Source organism: Netta rufina (assembly GCF_964035555.1).
Source record: "Netta rufina genome assembly, chromosome: 4".
In the NCBI taxonomy this organism is placed as follows: domain Eukaryota; kingdom Metazoa; phylum Chordata; class Aves; order Anseriformes; family Anatidae; genus Netta; species Netta rufina.
In genome coordinates this window covers 60990763-61011223 of record NC_140127.1, presented here as the reverse complement: position 1 = coordinate 61011223, position 20461 = coordinate 60990763, and the positions used below count along the sequence as shown (strand labels likewise).

Here is a 20461-nt window from a genome sequence, read left to right as displayed (position 1 = left end):
AATAAACACTAGGAAAAAATGTTTTGAGTGGATATATGACTGCTTGCAAGCTACATAGTTTCTTCATCATTAATAACATCTGCCTTCCTCTCCATGCATCTTCCACATGATGTTCAGGCATTCTATACAGCATTCAAAATATTTCTGTGTTAATACAACTCACATAGCTCTCTGTACCAGCACAACAAGGACAGAACCCCCTGTAAAGCGTGTGCACACCAATTCTCACCATATCTTTTGGAGAAGGATGCGGTGCAAGCCGTGGGCTTGCTGCCTGCCCTGTGAGGGATCTGGCTGGGGACTGCCCTGGCCCAGCCTGAACTGACTCTGTCTCACTCAGGTGCTGCTAGAAACTGCTTGGGGTTGTGGACACACTTGTGGGGGATGCCAAAAGGGGGAACAGGTGTTTATGAGGTGGAGTGCGGCCTGTGGGACACCCCTAACGGACTGGGACCAGGGCCCTTACAGCCTGCTGAACAAATCCAAGCTGAGTGAATGCAGCAGTGAAAGTACAGAAAGCTGAGACTGGGGAGGGGGAAAGATACTCTTTTTTAGTCTTCCATGTAGTCTCGTTCTGCTAATAGCATGGTTCCTGCACACATGGACTGTACAGATAATGAAAAAGATAACACTTTGGTTGAAGATGGGCCTGCAAACAGGAAGTTTGGGGTGGTTTTTTGTTTGTTTGTTTGGATTTTTTTGTTTGTTTGTTTCATTTTGGTTTTTGGAAGGAGAAACAAAACTTTTTATTGAAAAAAAAATTAAAACTATTTATCAGGTAATGTGAGTAATGAACAGCCTCATTAGTGCAGTAGTGTATGTATGCATGAGGCAGCCGTTCCTGCTCTTAAGGGCAAATACTCTATGTGGCACTAATTTTAGATGCACTGTATCTGTTTTCTGCTGTTTGGGATAATATGGAAAGATGTGGATGACTGTGGCTGGCATTTTATGTGTCTGGTCATTCTTCACATGGAGGCTGGAGAAAAAAATCTGAGATTCTGAGTATATGAGAAGGAACTGAATAATCTGGAAAAGATACTTTCTTGGGAGTCAAAAAGGTTCCTTTCTTTTTTGCGATGTTTGTGTACAGGCTTATATGAAAATAATTTTCATAATAACTTGTGTGGATCCAGAATCTAATATGGGCTTCATTTGTATTATTTACTCAGCCACTTCTCACTAAGATGTTAGGGTACACTGGTAGAAAGAGTAATTGGTTTTTCAAAATTAAAAACAACACTGAATTTTTAAATCCCAGCTGAGACATTCACAAAACATTAATGCTCGTTGTGCTGGCTAGACGCTTATCACCACCTACTACCAGATTCATAGTCTACCTCTCTAGAGGAAGAGGTAACAGTAACATCCAAATTACTTGTCTGATGTAATCTCTGGCATAGTACCTCTGGCAAATCATTGTATGTGATTTTGGCTTGTGCTCATGATTTTACATTACTTTCTCTTCTGACAATGTGGGTTATTTTCAGCTTCTGTTAGTGTGCTTGTGGAAGAGAGAACTGTAGTTCATTCCTATGTCCTGGTTTTCATCTGTTGCTCTCAAAGCACTTTAAAATCATCTCATATATATTTGGGAGATGAGGAAACTGAGGTATAGGTGCGAAGATGCATTCAAAGTCTTCCAGCAGACCAGAAGCCAGAGCAGGAACAGAAACCAGGGGCTCCAATCTTAAGGCTTTTGCAGACTTTTTGTTTGTGAAAATATTGTAATTAGTGGTGTAGTTCATATCAACAAGAGATACTGAATAATGAATAACATACTATAGAAACAACAGTCATATGGCTTGCTACTTTTTGTTCCCTCCTAAATAATACTTTAATACTTTTTTTTTTATATATATATATACATATTATTATTACTTTATTCCACAGGCAAAGGAGTTAAAACTTCCACATTCAAAACCCCATATTAATTAATCAACTTTTGTTTCCGAGTTCTATCTGTTTGTTAATAACAATCTCATCTCAACAGCTCATTCTTTTGGTTGGGTTAGGAAATTCTGTATTTTCTTATAGTCCTTAAGTGCAGTACAGGAGCTAAATACTCTCTTTCCCTTCTTATTGTGTCCAAGCCCTTAAAGCTGTGTGACAGAATATTGATTGACAATGCACTTACTGATAACACTTCAACAGAAATGCCACACCCTGTTGTGGTACTATTTCACAGCCTTGTCTTCTTGTCTGTCTTTTGGGGACAGAAGAGTAGAAATCACTGTTTGTTATTATTATTTAACATGGAATTTATTTATTTATTTATTTTTAAGATGGAATGGTTTTTGGAATTTCTGGATGCAGAATATGTAATACATTTGTACTAAAGTGAACAAAAGGCTGGGATGCCTGGATTACAGGCAACAAAGCAAGAAAGGAGGATGAGCCTCTCAGCAGAGACTGTGGCACAATTAAAATCCTCACTGTTGAAAATAACATTACATATTCAGTAAAGAAATATCCCCAATGTATTGGAAGTTTCTGCCCTCTGCTGGCATTCCCGAAGATCAGCCTCAACTCAGCTGTGGGAGTCGGTGATCGTATCTCAGAAGAGTCATCGCAGACTGCAGGAGACTGGCTGTATTTATAAAACAAATCCTTTAGAGCATGGTGTTTCAGAAAGTGCAGGAATGACAGTGTCTGACAGGGGTCTACATCTCAACTGACATTTGCTGCTGACTTCTGCGATGCTTTTCAGATGTCTGCCTACTTCTCACCTTGTTCAATGCTGTAAGGGGGTTAGTCTGAAGCATCTCCGAACACTATTACAGTCTCCATCTGTTTTCTTCCAGCGAGCCAATATAAGGAAGAATAAACAAGAAAATAAATGCTACTTTTGTTGTGGTTGTGGTTTTCATTCCACCACTGGGAAGAAAAAAAAAAAAAAAAGGCATAACGAATGATTTCAGCAAAAGATCTCACAGTGCAATTTTGTGTTAATTTAGAACTGCAGCTGCTGACCAACTCAGATATGACTCCATCATATCTGGAAACCATTCCATAATATTAAGAGTGCATAGCAAAATTTTAAATCATTTTGTGGCAATTGCTATTAGCTAATTTGTAGAAGACTAATTTTCCTGTAAAAATCCAGCTTTGAAGCACTAAATTCTGAATAACCTGAGACATTTCATAGTGAAATCTGAAAACATTTCAGACCATTTCAGACTCATTCCTGCAACAAAACAAAGTTTCTGCAAAGCAGCTGGTGTGGACATGGGTCAGGCTTCACAAGATGAAGGCCTCTTTCTGAGCAGCAGCTCAAGTTCTCATTGTCTCATGCTAGAAATGCCTAGAACAGCTTATTGTCCAGTATTCAGAAATCCTTGGATTTTCAGTGATGCTACGGATATTCTTCTGAAAAAGCATCTTATACTTACTTGTGCTTCACTAAAATCTATATTTTCTAATCTGCAGGAGAAAAATATTTATGCTGAATGGACCTGTTCCTGCTGCCAAGGCATTCTGGCAGTCATATTTTAGGAGACACATTTGTATCCAATGCTACTGTGTCAGCCTGCCACAGTTTGGATAATTGCATCTGTGCATGTATGGATGTACCACATAATTGCATTGTCTTTTCAAAGGCACCTTGGCTTTGGTCTCAAAACATCCTTTTTCTGAAAAAAAAAAAAAAAAAAAAAAAAAAGGCGAGGGGGTGGCAGGGGGTTGTATAATGCTACTTCAGTAGAAACAAGAATGCTAAGCACAAATGGCTTAGAGTACAGAAGCAAGGCTGACCAGCCTGGCGTGATTTGTGCTTTCCTTTTCCACTAATCTCTTTCTTTAATGAACAGTAATATGCATCTTCAAAAGAAAATTGTATAAAAAAGTGCCATACTAAACTGGCTCTATATATGTGAATTTTTGAATATGACATCAGTTGTACAATGCTAAATAAATAAAGTACATTCATCTGCTTTATATAAAAAAAATGTTACATTCCTTAAATTAAAGGAGAATAAACTTCTTGCTTCTCCAGCATTATTACACTGTTGTTGATTGTGCCATAGTAAAATATGCTGAACAACTCAAGGGTTCTCAACAACACTAAATTAGAAATTCATCAAGTATCATATTTCTGGAAGAAGCACTAACTTCTAAAATCTTCCCAACAGACTTGCAGTTTCATGGTGTGTGTGCATTTCATATGAATTAATTCCCCTCAGTTCCCACAGACTACATCCTTGCTTCTCATCACAGCACCAACAGATCTCAGAGCTTGCTGAAGGAGCCAGGCAACCCAGCGGATGTCTGCAGTATTGGGGTGTTTGTTTTTCCAAGACAGTTACTAAACCACAGAAAAGTCTGTAGACACAGGATGAAACTAGTCATGTAAAGACTTTTCCATCAAACCCATCGAATAGAATTATAGAATATCCTGAGTTGGAAGGGACCTGTAAGGATCGATTCCAACATCTATCCATGAGTTTGACTTGCCTACACCATTCTCTTTTCTCAAGCTTTGATAATACCATTTTTGTACCTTTCCACTGATACCTGCAATTGCTAAACAGCAATCCATCCAACTCTTCCATTCACAGTTATGTTTTAACACTATTCACAGCATATTTCACCACTCTTACATTGCTACAGTCAGCATACTGTGTTTTTCTATAGCTAGATTAACACTTTCCAGCAGGCACCAGTACAAGATGAGTGAGGACTGTGAGGTAGACACTTTTTATGCCACATTTTCTACCATTCCTCCTCCTTCAGACAAGAAGTGGAAGAAGGGAAGCTTAACTGAAGATCTACCTGTTACTACATCACATGCCACTCAGCAAGGATTTCTTCCATCTCATGAGCTTATACAGCTTCTCTCTCTTACATTGACTGTAGCCTTTCGTTTAATTATCTAGGTGAGATAGTAGTCAGGATACACACAGCTGGTTCAAATGCCTGACAGTGCTCTGCACTGTAAGCTACAGTGGCTACATTTCACCATTGTCCTGACACAGCAGTTGTGCTTCTAGATCTGCACTGCTGCAGTCATATACCATGTCATGTGAAAAGAGATAACTAACCTGGTTAGGCTACCACAAGCTTGGCAACCTTCTCTGTAGCATAGTGTAAACACCACCTCTGTTTTCCAGGCCTTATCTCTGACACTGGCAAAACACATCCGAAGCAGCTAGGTCTGAAACACAGATTTGCCTCATGTTTTCCTACCAGGACTACCAGGTTGTCTTAATGGAAAAGAAATTAATCAGGCAATGGATCGCATCTCATTTTCTTTTTGACTTTTTGCTCTTTATCAAAATTTAAACCTGCTGTCCCTTCCTCCCTCTGTATAATCTCAGGGTTGGTTATTTACAGCCTTCAACTTAAGTTAATGACTATTGTCATGTGGAATTTTTTCACCATGTTATTAATATCATTAAGGTCCAGGTATGTATGTATTATTCAAAGATGCTCGAAAAGCACTTGTAGCCCATAGCAAATAAAAGATTCTCTGTTAGTGTCTTAAGTCCCATATACTATGTTACCATCTTTTGCCACAGCAGTTTTACAGAGATACCCATAAGCCATTCAGCCTGCTAGGTCCTTGACTGTACTTTTACACAGCCACATAAACACAGATCTGGAATCCAAGCTGCGCTCCCTTCACAATTCGAGCGTTTGATCTGTTCTTCAGGGAGCTTCTGAGACCTGATTCAATACATGTTCATGAGAAGACACAACACAAACAAATTGAAAGCAATTTGGAAATTCAACTAGCTTGGCAAAGGGAAGCCTTCAAATGATGCAAGCCTGTAGTACAATAGCTCTTCAATTTTCCAGAATAATATACTAACACTTTACCCTTTCATTCCTCATCAGTACCTTGCAGTTTGTCTGTATTCTTAACCTGCAGAAATTGCTGCTTACACAGAACGGTTGCTAGTCTTCCATTTAAGATCAAAAGCAGCACCATAATTTGACAGTTCTTGACTGATTTGACAAGACATAGAATTTTCCCTCTATACCATCCAGCTAAACAAAATGAGTAAAGCAACAGTCATACAAGAAAAAGGCAATCACACAGCCATCTGACCATGTTAAAATCAGCACGGGCACCTGAAGTTTTTTTTTTCTTACTGGGAAAGAGAAAAGGTTCCTGACTCATGGCAGTAGAGCTATGCCCAGCACAACCCTGAAGGTAACTAAAATAAATAAATACAACTTAGATAGAACTTGAGATCTATTTTCAAGGCGTTCCCAAAACCTGGCAATGCTGGTTCCATGTAAGCCTGTGCACAGAAGCAGCAATACTTCAATCCAGCTACATCATGTAGAGGTATTATCTAAGTGCAGAATGGAATTAAACTTTTTCTGAACTTTTCCTCCAGCTGAAAGCCTTTCCCCTTTGTATTACAGTGATAGAGACAGCCCAATATGTAAAACAATATACATTTATTTAGCACAAAAAACCACGTTCAAATAGAAGTTCTTTTTTTTCCCTCAAATAGATGGTTTTGTATTTTTTTCTTTATACTTCTTTATAGCACTTTGTGTTAGTCATTATGGTTCTTTCCTGTTTGAAAAAGCACAGACATTTGGCAAAACCACTGTTTTATCCTACGACTGTAGGCCTGATAGCAGCTTATAAACTCTAAGGCAAATTAGGAAGTCCTTCTCAAGTAAGCCATCCCTATACAGTTCCATTAACTCCAGTGGAACATTCACAAGAAAAGTGTTACAAGACAAGGATATATGATCACCACATTTCCTACAGTTACAGTCAACATAATATGCACGGGTGGGGCTATGTTCCCAGGCAGAGAAAGAAGACGACTCCTGGAAGATTCACAATAACTTGCCAGAAACAGTGGCTGAGAAAAGAATCCAACCATTACATATGTGATTACACAACATAAGCACAATTCCCATTTCAGAAAAAATGTGTAAGTGATCACATAATGCTCAGGATTTGAGCATCTACAGACTTTAAAGCCTTCAACTTTTATTTAGGGACAAGTACGTAGTACTTGTCAGTAAATAAATGCAGACAGCTCACAACAGACAGCACAAAAATACTACTTCAGATTTGGTTCCAATAATGACATGATTACAATTACTGGATACATGAGACCATCCAAATTATGCTGGCAGTCAGACTTTCCATAGCTTCTTCTTTGATGAAGTTTCACCATCTTAAGTGACTGACATCAAAGATGTGCTGGAACTAGTTCAGTCTTCCCTCCTGTAGTTATCACCTGGATTAGACTCCCTGAATTTGGTCGATTCTTTCCTGTTATCCAATCATAAAAGGTTCTGTTTTAAAATAAATAGAAAAAACAGAATGAGGAGGAGAGAAAATATACACACACACACACACACTATCAGTCATAAAAGCCTACTGATTCTCCTTCTTTTCCTACCTCTCTGTAGTGATTTCTATGCATGTCACAAACTAGCAGTACAATCACTGGATTCAGACCCTCAGAGTACAACAGAGGTCCAGAGAAATCACAAGGGCTTCATAGTACATATGCAGGATTTTCAGAACACTTCAAAGCAAAAGGCCAGGAGTTGCATAAAAACAGGAAGATGTCAAAAAGCTTTTCCCAAGCTAAAAAAACATGAAAAGGGGGAGGGAGTGGCTACTTAAATTGCCTTTATAACATGTAAAAAAATTGGGAATATGGTTTAGCAACCATATTTTAGCCTTATAGGCTAAACCATACAGGTTAAATAATTTCATTTCCCCCGGTATCTCTGTACTCTATTCATTCTTGCCCCACCTACCCCCTTGCCTTTCAACCTGTGCAAGTACCCTTTCTTTCCAAGTCCTTCTTTCTTAACCCATTTTTCTGCCAATTTGCCATCACGTATTTAATGTTGAAATTAGTCTCAGCGTAAGCACAGAAAGCGCTAAGACATCCAACACACACTGAGTAAGATGATCTCATTCTAGTTAGCACACCAGAACACTTATCAAAACACTCATCAAAACTAATAGAGAAAAAAAAAAAAACAAAAAACAACATTTTTCAGGTCCATCAGCCTTTCCACTATTGTAGACAGAGCAACCGCCATTTCGGAACATCTTGCCATCTGACGCAACATATATGGATACAACAGGCTTCAAAATGCAAGAACCTCATGAGAAAAAGAGTTCCTGCATCCTTTCTAGGATGCAGATGTTACCAAAATCCTAACAACACTAGAATTCTTTCTTTCAGCACCAGTGAACTTTTCAGTTTTCAAAGCTGGATTTAAGTTCAGAGAATTGGAAGCTAAGAAACAAAACAACACACTGAACCTAGTTCTCCCATAAGGAAAAAGTCTTTAGAAGTTAAAAATTAATTTGTAAAACCACAACATCTGGTTAAGCACAATAAAGAACTTTTTTGAACATTTTTAGGTCAACTAAACTCAATTGATGGGACACTTAAAGAACCACACTGAACAGCTGTATAAGCTTCTCAAACCAAAAAACATTTTCCACTCTGACATCCAACTGAATAAAAATTCACATCACAAGAAAACTAAATGCCACAACTACTCTGAACAAGTAGCAATAGGTAAATGCTATTTCAGTGTCAGTTCTAAAAGCTTTTGAATTAGTGAGAGTAAAGAAAAACATTATGTCCTTTACAACACGGAAGTTGATTCCTTTTCATTTTTTCCTCAAAAAGGCAAAACAGCTGTGTCCATTATTTTCTTTGCTACTCTCCATCATGTTGGAGAAGGCAGCACATATTCTGCACCATCTCTTAGAGAAATTAGAAACAATAAACATTGTCTCAGCCTGTTGCTGAATAAGCTGCAGCTGAAGTTTCAGCATTTTGAAACATCACTCAGGACAAGCCTTTTGGATAATGGAAAAAAAAAAAAAAAACAAAAACAAAAACCTTGACTAAATTTTTCTAAACAAGAGTAGGAATTTTTCCAACTGTGAAAAGAAGCAAATTAACACACCAAAAACTGGGTAATAGTGTTAAAATAAACAACACCAAAGTTTACATGCCTATTTGCAGTTTACCTTTGAGACAAACTCCTGCATCTGCTGTCTGTAATTTAATTTGTCTACTGGCTATATGAGATTCTCTGGCTTCCAACTGCTTAAGGCTATCTGCCTTGTCACTATAACTGGTGTAGAAATGCTGAAGCTGATGGAGTTGAGCTAATTTTCTCCAGTTAGGAAGCTTGTGCAAGAGGCCTAATGTGATTTGAAGACATACAGGATCAGGGGAATGATGGGGAAACAAAAAAAAAACAAAAAACAAAAAAACCCAAACCCTCCAATGCAAGACAGCTACTTAGGAACAACATGCAGTAGGATGCAGCAGGAAAAGGCCCAGTAAGGAACTGCTTACTTATCACATGTATACTCACTCAGCAATGAATTCTAAGGATGTCCAGGAGCTGAAGTCTGCGTCAGGCATTGATTTCCTGTTTGCTGGTGTATCCAAGGTAACCCTGTGATTAAAATGAGATAAAACTTTTATTTGTACATACTGTTTCTGATAAGAGCCACCTGCTTCTATTCATCACTGCAACATATGCTCAACTTTTATATACCACGTGGTATGGATTTTCTTTGCATCCTCTACATATGTTAACAGCATATAACCATCAGCTTCAATGTATATCAAAGGATCACAGCCTATAACCCCTTAGCTACCTGGCTTCCTGATGACATCCAGCCCATTAAGGTTATCACTTAGCCCACAGATCCTTCCAGTCTCTCTCATGCTCATTAAAATCAAATGATATTTTAATCCACTACTGTTTTGCAAAGAAAAGGAAAAAAGTATAATTTTTAGGATATATTGCACATCATTATTCGCATATGTTCAACATGCATCCTTTCCCTATGAAACTATGTCAGTCTAAGCAGCTATTTGAGTACTGTGGACAGGACATCACACCCATATCAATACGATTACAGTAGAAGTTAAATAAAATGATACAGGCAGAGGTGACTGCAATCACTTACGGTAAAACAGCAACAGCAGCAGAACCAGATGGCAAGCCACTATTGGTACCAGCCAAACTCTGACAAAGCTGGTGCACTGCTCCTTTGGCCATGCCATAGCCAATCATTCCTAGCGGTTAAAAACAGACAAATTAGAGCATAATCAATGCAGCTCTCAATACCAGCACTATGACAGAAACTCCTGTTATCTTAAATTTACTGTTTGTCAGATCACCTACCACAGCCAGAACAGAATCAAACTTAAAATATGTTTTAAGAAAAAAATCCCAACAATTCTTACTAGATGTCCTGGAACTACCACAAAGTTCAATTTACTCACCATTACAGAAGTAAGAAACTTACTGAGTTATGCATCTTCAGCTAATGCTTCAAAATGCATCCTGAAGAATTAGACTTATAGGGTTACAAAACTAAACTAGTAAGCGTGAAGAGCTTTTCATTAAATAAATCACCTGTTAACTTTAAGCATGACTAAGGTATTCGCAGTTTTAGACCTAAACAGATACAGCTCATTTCTCTCTGAAACAGTAGTTCACCTGGTCAGTATCCTGACTATAAAACAAACAAACAGAAAAACAAATACAACCCATACCCCTTAAAAGTACAAAGTGACTGAATAACCTGCATGTAAAACCAACTTCTTCCCAAACACTGCTGCTTTCTAGGCAGCCAGTATTTAGCAGTGTAAGATGCATGGGAAGGAGAGCATCCTGCACACTGCTTACGTACAAGATTTGGACTATCAGGGTGCTCCAGGTCTGAGATGTCTCATGGTATGTATCTGCCAAGTAGCCTAACAGATTAGGAGTGTAGGAAAAATAAGTGTATTTTATGTACTACAACTGGATGCCTTTCTACCCATCTACACAACTGTAAAACCTCTTCTCAATGTTTGTGAGGAAGTACCTTGTAATGAAGGTACACAGGGAGTTTCACATTGTAGAAATATTTCTGTTATATTCAGTTAAGACATATTGTAAAACAAACATGTTTATTAGGAGGAATCATGGGCAGTGGTAGCTAACATTTTGTTATGACTACAAAATATTTGCATTTCTATCATAGTTCCCTCTTGCCTCTTCTCTAAACCATCAGCTTTCTTAAACCTGTATTTCTTCACTATCCCTATCAGACTGCTTCTATAACTTATATTATTTTCATTTATCTTCAATTTGCATTAAGTGACTCAGCATTTTCACAGATGAAAAGAAAAAAAACACAGTAAGCGAAAACAAAAGAGATAATTCCTTCCATAATAGCTGGTAATAACAAGACTAACAAGGCATATTTACAAAAGTTGAGTAACATTTCTTTCCCAATTCTTCCTGATGTTAACAAGTTGCATGTGTTTGCCCAAAGCACTGCTATGTGTTTTCTTTTTTAATTCCAGACTTGTTGAAAACAGCCAGTTCAAAACATGAAAGCAAATCACCGATTCCTGTGTTGTGGTCCCTACATCCCAAAATGAACCAAACAAAAAACATCATGAAAGTTTGCCACAGTTCCCTTTTTTTTTTTTAAAAATCTGTATATTGTCAGTCAGTAGTACACAGTAAATTATTCGTCTGCTGATTCACATAAAATAATCCTTTTATCTTCAGACTAGGCCAGATGATTTATCTACTGTATTTACAGCTGCATTAACTAGAGAACACAGCATATTTCTCCTGAACTATTTTAGACAAGGCTTTCACAAATATTCATTAATTTTATTATTTAAAAAAAAATAATAGCTATGTCTCATCAAAATATTGTTGAATTCACACTAGAAGAAGATTGAGAAATAAGAGCATTTGTTTCAACAAAAACTTTCCCTGCCTGTGGGCTTCTGTGCTGCTGTTTTTTTAATTTTAAATTGTTCCCAGATTTTCTCCATGCAGACCAACATGCCTAGGAGTGAGATGAGGAAAAAAATAAAATCTCAGGAAAAAGTTTGTACTAAATAGCTACCGAAGGGCAAAGCTGAAAGTAAACAAGCTTATCTGTGTCTGAAGCAAAGGTGGACTGGAATCAGAACATGAACAGGACAAGCACGTTTAATAAAATTAGCTGAGTCATCACTGATTGAAAAACTGGACAACTAAGGACTCTGCCTTTCAGAACGCAAATAAGATATTCGACTTCATTTAAGTACTATACTTACTGATGTGTGCTTCACAGTACTTCAAAATTTTCCAAGTTACTTTTTCTATTGTACTGCATATTAGCCAAGCATATTTCATGAATGCATGTCAAGCATTACTTAATAGTGATTTTGTTTGCACTCCTGTTTCAAGAGATTCAGTATTGCCATCTGTAAAATTACACTTGCCTTAAGCGTTTCAGCAGCAATTTTCCATTTCTATTAGATGACAAGAAACTGTTTTTTTTCATGAACAGACTAAGGTATAGCTAGAACTGCTTATGTCCTAATAGTTATCGTGCATGGCATTTTACCTGGAGTTCCAGATAAAGCAGCTTGAGCTCCTGTCAGAGTCAGAAGACCTCCTTCCTTCAGATGCTTTGTGGCTAGGTGACTGGAAATAGTGGATGTCCAAACACTCTGTTTCCACATCAGATCACAGTTTTTGTACAAAGCTGATTTGGAAGAGAATTAGGTAGGTAACTTAAGAAGACTTCTACCTATGATTTCCATGTGATACCTACGATATCACAGAGTGCAACAGTACTATGCAAAGTACTATAAAAACATGCTTTCTATCTCCAAGAGATAAAGGAGCTGAATCAAGCAGTTGATCAAGCTGATCACTTGATCCCAAAATAACCTTAATTCATAGTAATGTTATTGGAAGGATAGTAGGGTATGATCCATCACCTCATTCAAATTACTGTGGAAATTTATAACAATCCAATATAATGCAATTCTATAAAAGTATTCACTCTGATTTAACTGTGCATGTCTTCTCATATTCTCTCTTTAAAGTGAAAATTTTGCATATGATGTCTGAACAAGGAAGGGGAAGGAAAACACCATGTTTTAACAGATTTAGCCCAGACAGAACGGCTTTTTTTTTTTTTTTTTTTCAAAAAAAAAAAGTCTCTACACTAGTACATAAAGCATAAAACAATTTCCTGAATATTATACATTTAAAAGCTTTATAAACTGAGGACTTTTTTGTCCCCCTCTAGCACAGCCTCTGGTCATCAGACAGGTCCTTCCAACACTGTATTGTATACTAATAGCTCAGAACTGCATCAGACAACTGAGGTTTTACGCATAAAGCAATGATTTGGGCAAAAAGATCAAGTTCCACTCAGCCAGTATCTTATGTAATAAGCCTGACACACATAACCTTGGCAAAAGCTAGTTCACAGATAATGCTGAACTCTTCTATATAGCGCATCAAGTTTTGGAAATTTAACAGGCACCGATAATTGAGAAGAGTGCTCACAAACATTGTGACTGAACTACTTTGCACTATTAGGCTAACTTCTTCTGGACTCAGGATAAAAGATGATTTCAAAGACCTTTATTACCACTATTTTTAAGGATTCCTCTCAATCATGTATTTGCTAGCATGCACCGGCTTACATTTAGCTTTGGCACTGCCTCCAGCCCATCCTCCTGCTACACACAGGATCGCATCCACCTTTTCTTCACCAAGAAGCTTCCCAATCTCTGCTGTCACCTTCAAAACACAGAACAAAACATTCCGAAAACATTGAATTTGTAAGGTAAAAGAGTAAATACCAAGAATGCCTTAATATTACTCAACTATGTAACTGAAAAACAAAAAACAACGAACAGCAACTTAAATAGCTGCACAAAATTAACATTTATGATCTATCAATTCAATAATTGAGTTGAAAGCTAACTGTAGATGTAAGTCAGACTGCACAGTGTGCGACGTCACTGGCAATAACTGATGTGAGCAGGACTGAAAGATCTGATCCTTACCTATACCATCATTTTTCATTTGCGACTTACTTTTGGACAGGTTCTTCTCTGCACACTGTGTTGTTTAATAATATGGGAAATGAAACTCCAGGTCTGATCAGCACTGCTTCTGTGACATTTCCGATGATAGCACAAGAAACAAACAACTAAAGCCTCCTTATGAACCACATCCTTGGATTTGAGTATGTAGGCTTTTAAATACCCAGTATTTCTTTCTCTTTCAAATGAGACTTTGCACTTGGTAATGAATTTGTTGGTTGTCAATTTTCTGTCACAGTGTAAACCCTACTGGGAAATGTTTTCAGCATTACCATCCAGCTATACAACACAGACAGGACTTGAGAAAGGAGTGCTGCGTTTCAAGATGTCCTAATCCACCTTGATTAAAGTAATCTCATTCTGCCCGCAGCCCTTCAGGTAACAAAGAGGAAGATAATACACAAGTGCGACACATTCTGAGTGACAACATACGGTAACTTCTAAACTCCCAAATCAAGCTCTTCTGCAAACCCATGCCTCCAAGCAGTTAAAAGGAAAGTGAAAAATAAAAAGAATTAAGAAGTGGCTGGCAAATGGTGGCACCCCTGAGTTCAGGGTACAGCAGCCGGGTACCAAAACCAGCGGGTTGCTCACTGCTGGGGGGCCTCAGTGCTTCTCAAAGAGAGGGTTTATGGCGAGTGGGTGCAAACCCAGTGCATGGAGCCCGGACCGAGGGGCTTCACCCCTTCCCCGAGGGACCTCCCCCCGACCCCGCGACGCGCTCCCACCTGCTCGGCCTGCTCGGGGAAGGACTCTGTCGTCCTCACCACCACGTTGGCGTTGGCATCCTCGTTCTCGGCCAGGTCGATGCTGGCGACCCACTGGGGCGGCGAGAAGGCACCGTTAGCGCCCGGCGGGGCACCCTTCGCTCTCGCCCCCTTTAACTCCCCCCCTCCAAAGCAGCCCCGTCTCGCCCACCCTCACGGGGCCCGCAGCAGCCCTGCCGGCGCTCACCCAGTTCCTGGCCTTGAAGTACTGCACGCACTGCGAGCCCAGAGCTCCTCTGCCCCCGTACACCAGCACCCTGCCCGCCGCCGCCATGCTCGCTGCCTGCCCCGCTCCGGCTCCGGCTCTGGCCCGGCCCCAGCCTCGCCTCGCTCCAACGCCACACAGGGGCCGCCCCCGGGGCCGGGGGGGCTGGCGGCTGCCTCCGCCTCGCACCGGGAGCAGGAGGAGCCTCCGAGCTGGGGTTGAGCCCTGGGGAGCCGCTGGGTTTTAATCTCAGCCTCCGCGGGTTGTGTTCCCTCAGGGGAGGGTTAATTAGCGGGCGCCTGTAGGGGGCTGTAACTGTAGGAGTGCGAGCAATTGTTGCCGGTTTTCTTCAGTGCTGCTCGATATCGCTGCTAGGTGGAATTACTGCCCTCGCCACAGCCCCCAGCTCCAGGCCCTGCTGCCTGCCTGTGCCTCCCCACCCTGCACGGAGGGCCCTGTGCAGGCAGCAGGTCCCTGTGTGAAACCACAGCCTCCTGAACAGCATTTAAACACCTCAGCTAGCAGGCCGAGGGATGGAAGGACATCGCTCTGAGGGTTATTGCCAGCCCTGGTGGCTCTGACAGCACTGACATTTACACAGGGACAGAGTAAGCACCAGGAGGAGGTAGCTTAACACAGCCGAGATGTCAGCAGGATTCTGCTGCTACACTCCACGTTCGCAAAGCTTTGTCCCTCGCGGATATTTACCCATGTTTTTAATCATCTTTAAAAAAATGCTTCTAATTTTCATCCCACGTGGTTATGGTAAAGAACTTGATGCCATTTGAGCAGGACAATTAAAGCTCCGGTGAAACATTAGCCATGCAATAGATATAGGATTACTTTCTGCACCACCGCATGACAGGGTAACGAAGCTGTTGTTTGCAACCATTTCAGGATGCTGTCGCAGCAAAACATCTTTTTGGACTTGATTTTTAACTGTACGGTTTAATTTCTGGAGCTTTGAAATACAATGAGATGTATTTTGAAATACTTGCTATTCGTTCATGGATTTCAGAGCAACAGGAAAAGTGGGAAATGTGCCTAGTTACTGAAGAGAGGCCTTGGAGATGACTCCTTGAAACCACTAGGATGCCCGGCTGTTTTAAAAAGACTTTATTTGCCTTGGCTTCTACAATAAGTTTTGCGTCTTTTATCGTAATTGCCGTCGCAATGGGGACCCAAAGGTGGATGACTGGAAAGATGCTTTGCAAAACAGGGGCTGATTTAGTCAATGCCACAGATCCAGAGCTGGTCAAGTTCATGGGAGAAATTTACTATGGCCTTTTTAGGGGCGGCAAGATACGCCAGTGTGGGCTGGGAGGGCGTCGTTCCAAATTCACAAGTAAGTACAATTTTGGTTTGAGTCAAATGTCTAGTTCAACTTTAAAAGCACTCTGGTCGTTTTGTTTACATAACCTGTCAAGAGCAAATCATTATTATTAAACGTATAATTGTGGCTTACTTGTGGTCTGTGTGCTTGGGGATTTGAGTGCTATTTCAGGCTAGGTTTTCTCTCTGATTATGTTTTGTGATTCTGGAATCAAAGAAAAAAAAAATCCCTAGAGCTAGATTGAGGAATTCCTGTTAGTCTTGTGAACAGAGTGAAGAGGATTCCCTTTCAGTCTTGTTTCCCAGGTTGAGCTATAGGAGGATTGGAGATGACCCTGTAAGTCATACTTTCCCTTGACTGAAACTTTTCCATGCCAAGTGTTGCTCTGCAATATCTGCACCTCTATTTTTGCCATATTTGTTAAAATGCTCCCTTTTTCATTTTTTTTTTCCTTTAAGAAGTAGAGATTTATTTAGCTGGCCACATTTGTGTGTTTCCCTAGCTGTCCCAAAACAGATGTCTGCCATTGTAGATACTCCTAACTTTACTAACATGTTAAAGAAGTTTTTACTTTCTTTTCTGGTAACTTCAAAGAGAAAAAAAATGGTGAATACATACAAAGTGTAGAAATGTCAAAGATTTTCTTGAGCTCTCCAAAGCTGTCAGATGTTGACTTTGGATGATTTCCAGTTTTCACACATCCTGTGCTGAAGTGAAAATGATATTTTTTATCAAAGATGTTTAGTTTGGTGGATAGATCTGCAGCAACTTAAACCAATATAAGTTGAAGCTTACTCTCCCCTGTTGCACAGCAGTGCTGGCTCATCCTTTGCAATGGCTGTGGTACTTAGCGTAGTTGTATGGTGAGGAAGTTCAGGGAGTTAAGCTTGCTGAAAATTAGCCTGCAAAAGATCTATTTATTTCCCATAAACTCATCCCGCTATACTGCCTCCCTACACAGCTGCACAAACACTGCTATAAAGTCTTTAAAGCAGGCATGACTGTGGTCCTAGGAGTGGTGAAGAGAAACAGAGAAACTTAGATCAGTGTGACCTGTTGTTACACTGTGAATTTGGACTAACTGCTTTTCAGTAGCCAAAATTGCTGGCAAACAGGTCAAAGCTTGTCCTGCTCTGCTGCTGCTTCTTCTCTTCAAGGTATTCAGAAATATAGTTCCAGTTCTTTAACCCATCCATAAATGTCAAAGAGAATGAAGAAAAAGTTAGCTGATCCTCTTCTCCTTGTACAACTTTCTAGCCTTGTTAGTAAACTTTCTGATTAATTACTCTGCAATCTGAGAAGAAGGCCTAGCATTCCACCCTCACCACTGACTGTATGAATACATATCTGGAGGATGTGATGGTATTCTTAGACAGACAAAGATCTCACTTTTTCCCATTAGATCTGTAAAATTGGGTCAATAAATGCAGCGGACACAACCATGCATTTAGGTAAACAAATGTGCCAGAGACTTTCCCTTTTAATTATTTTAATAGCTCTATAAGGGTTGCAACTTTCACAACACTGGCATCAAAATGGTATCACGACAGTATTACAAAGCTGTTAAATCCACCACCTTTTGTTGGTGTTCCTATACATACTGTGTCATCTATGTCAGATCCATGTGGTTGTTACTGGAAGTCCTAGCCCATCTAAATTGGCATGAGATGCATATATTTTGACATCTGAATCAAGCCCTGCAAACAAACTGGGAAAGTCAGACATTTTCTCTGTGTGTACAGCAAAAACAGCTGGAATGTGTCAGCAGTCCCCAAGGCAATGTCCTTCCTCGGGGTTCTTACTTCTGTGTATTAAGACAGGCTCGCTGCCCATGTCTTTGGGACCTGGCTGAGAGCCTCAGAAAAGACACAAAGGAATCTTTAGAACCACCCTGAAAACTCTGCTGGTTTATAATAAAGCTAAATTCCATGTGCTTTGTTTTTTTACAGGCACTTATTTTCCACTGGGAAAGTAAGCTAGTTTCTGGCTTCCCATTCCTCTTCTACTTCCCTTCTTTCTTCTTGTTGGAGTCTTTCCTGTAGCTCCTGTGTATACCATACCTCATTATAAGCCCAGAATTAATTACTGAAGAGCTGTTGAATCATGGATTTTTGTATGGAATTTGTACAGTATGAAGTTTTCTGAATAATCTACCGGAATTCTGTAATGTCATGATGATCACATTATATCCTTGATATTTGCTGTGTCATCCACCAGTTATTTCTGCCTGCATTATATGTGGTTTCTTTGGATTATTTTTTTCACTTATGCAGCATAGGAAGTAATCTATTTGTTTATAATATGAAGTACCTTGTTTTTAGTGACATAATTAGGCAGTTAGTCCTTCCAAATATGTATGAATGTGTGGTGCTGCATTATTTGAAGGGCTTTTCTTGACTGGCCTGTATTTTAGGTTCCTTCTTGATCAGCTTTTCTCTTTCTTGTCAGTCAGCACATTGTCTACAATTCCCTCCTCATGTTTCTTCTGATTCAGTTACTGAAGGGCTGCAGGATAACCTGAGTTCTTGCATGTTCTGCATCTCCCTATTGCTGGCTGATGTAGCCTTCCACCAAAGTAACTGTTAAGATAAAAACAGGTTAATAAAGTCACTGTCCTTTACAGACAGGCAGGCTGCCAAAGAAGAGCTCATGTGTATAACAAAACCTGTGAATGCCTCATGCCAAGCCTGCCCTGACTGTGACACTTTGCATCCTTTCTATGAGTTTAACTAAAATACTGTCCAACACCCAGAAACACATAAAAGAGGTATAAACACTTGATGAGAAACCAGGAAGGGAATTTAAAAGTGGAAACCTGTGGGATTAGGAAATAGGAAGTGGATCAGAGTGGATCTCACTGGAGCCCGTTTTAAAGAGAGGAAGAGATAGAAAGAAGAATAATATAAGAAACTAAATCAAGCAGACGTAACACTAATTCAGACAGCAAGGAGCTGGACAAGGAAACTGAACTATTGGACTTCAAAGGCATGAGATTAAGAGCATGGGACAGGAATGGGAAACTCAAAGGAAAGAAGTTTGGGGCAGAGAGCAGAGGTGAAAACGATGCAGAAATGAATGCAACAGACAATACAGCAGCAGAGATAAATACACGAACAAAACTAGATAAATAACAGAGTACTTAACCCTGCATCCTTATTTACAGATCCTGTGTGAGTGATTGTTCCTGTAGTAGAATATCCCTAGTTTGTCTTATGCAGTGAGAAATAAAACATCATGAGTGTAACTACCTGAATCGATTGTTTTATAAAAATCGTCTTGTTTACATATAATTTGACTTTGGTGCATAAGTAGAGTGTGATGTTTACTGTTGTCATGAAAAAAATACACATTGAATAGTTATTTTTTTTGTTTCTTGACAGTTTTCCCACATATGGTGAAAAAGCTGAATACAGGCCTGCATGTGATGGTTATAATGTTCCTCTGTGTGGCCATGGGCTTTTCTCTGGTCAGTTTTGGATTCTGCATTCTTAACGCAATAAAAGTTCCTTACCGGGCTATTAAGGGTCCAGCAGGACTATGCCTTTGGAATTTACTTGCAGGTAAATTCATTCACCAGTATTTTTCACCAGTCATGTTCATAGGAAAATGTTAACTGTAAAACTTCTTTTCTTGCCTTACTCGATATCTCCCTGACTTAAATACTTGTGAATAAAATGAAGTTACCAATGAATTCTCATCTATCAAAAGAGAGCTGTCAGATGGCTTTTCAGCATATCGTGTCTAGTCAACTTTTTACAGGAGCTGCAAATGCCAGTCTTTATGGTTCATATAACTCATAAAAGTCCTTTATTATAAACTTAAATTTATTTTAATATTATATTGTTTGGCAATACATTAAAGGCTAAGCATGCTGAAGGTGTTTAAGCCATCTCTAAGTCTGTCACATTCTGTTTAAGACCTGCTTTTGTAATTAATATGTCCTTCTGAAGCACAACCAAAATGCATGTCTTGTTTTGACAACAATGGTAAATACTTCTTTCTTTTTGTTGCAGGTGGATTTATAGCACTTGCAGTCACTGGCTTTATGGCTGCTGTAAAACTTCATCGCCTCACAGAAAGAATTGCCAATTTTCGGGAAAACGCCTTTCAATTTGTTATCTTAGAAGAAAGGTTTGAAGACTGTTTTTGGCTTTGTGTGGCAAGTGCCACAGCGCATGCAGTGAACTTGCTGCTAATAGCCATTAGTGGTATTCATTTCCCTAAAATAAAGACTAAGACAGAAGAAGCAAATGTTACAGCAGAAGATATCATGTACTAA

At 39.5% G+C, this 20461-nt stretch overlaps 2 protein-coding genes across 2 annotated transcripts; one reads left to right on the top strand and one right to left on the bottom strand.

Annotated features, from left to right (window-relative positions):
• Nucleotides 1-6389: 6389 nt before the first annotated feature.
• Nucleotides 6390-14954, bottom strand: QDPR (quinoid dihydropteridine reductase). Its single transcript, XM_084285932.1, has 7 exons — nt 14832-14954; nt 14606-14698; nt 13473-13569; nt 12377-12517; nt 9941-10049; nt 9337-9420; nt 6390-7269 (listed from the first exon to the last, which is right to left on the bottom strand). The coding sequence occupies exons 1-7, from the start codon at nt 14916-14918 to the stop codon at nt 7164-7166; spliced, it is 717 nt and encodes a 238-aa protein (XP_084142058.1). The 5' UTR covers nt 14919-14954; the 3' UTR covers nt 6390-7163.
• Nucleotides 14955-15941: 987 nt separating this feature from the next.
• On the top strand, nt 15942-20461 carry CLRN2 (clarin 2; the record flags this gene model as incomplete). The annotated part of the gene is made up of 3 exons (XM_084286813.1): nt 15942-16194; nt 19563-19742; nt 20196-20461. 3 exons carry the CDS (start codon nt 15942-15944, stop codon nt 20459-20461), a joined length of 699 nt encoding a protein of 232 aa, XP_084142939.1.

Coding starts and splice junctions, on each gene's coding strand:
- QDPR (XM_084285932.1), bottom strand. CDS start 14,918: ATGGCGGCGGCGGGCAGGGTGCTGGTGTACGGGGGCAGAGGAGCTCTG. Junction 9,421..9,940: donor GCTGCTGTTGCTGTTTTACC/GTAAGTGATTGC, acceptor TTTTAATCACAG/GGTTACCTTGGATACACCAG. Junction 7,270..9,336: donor TCCTTAGAATTCATTGCTGA/GTGAGTATACAT, acceptor ATTTTAAAACAG/AACCTTTTATGATTGGATAA.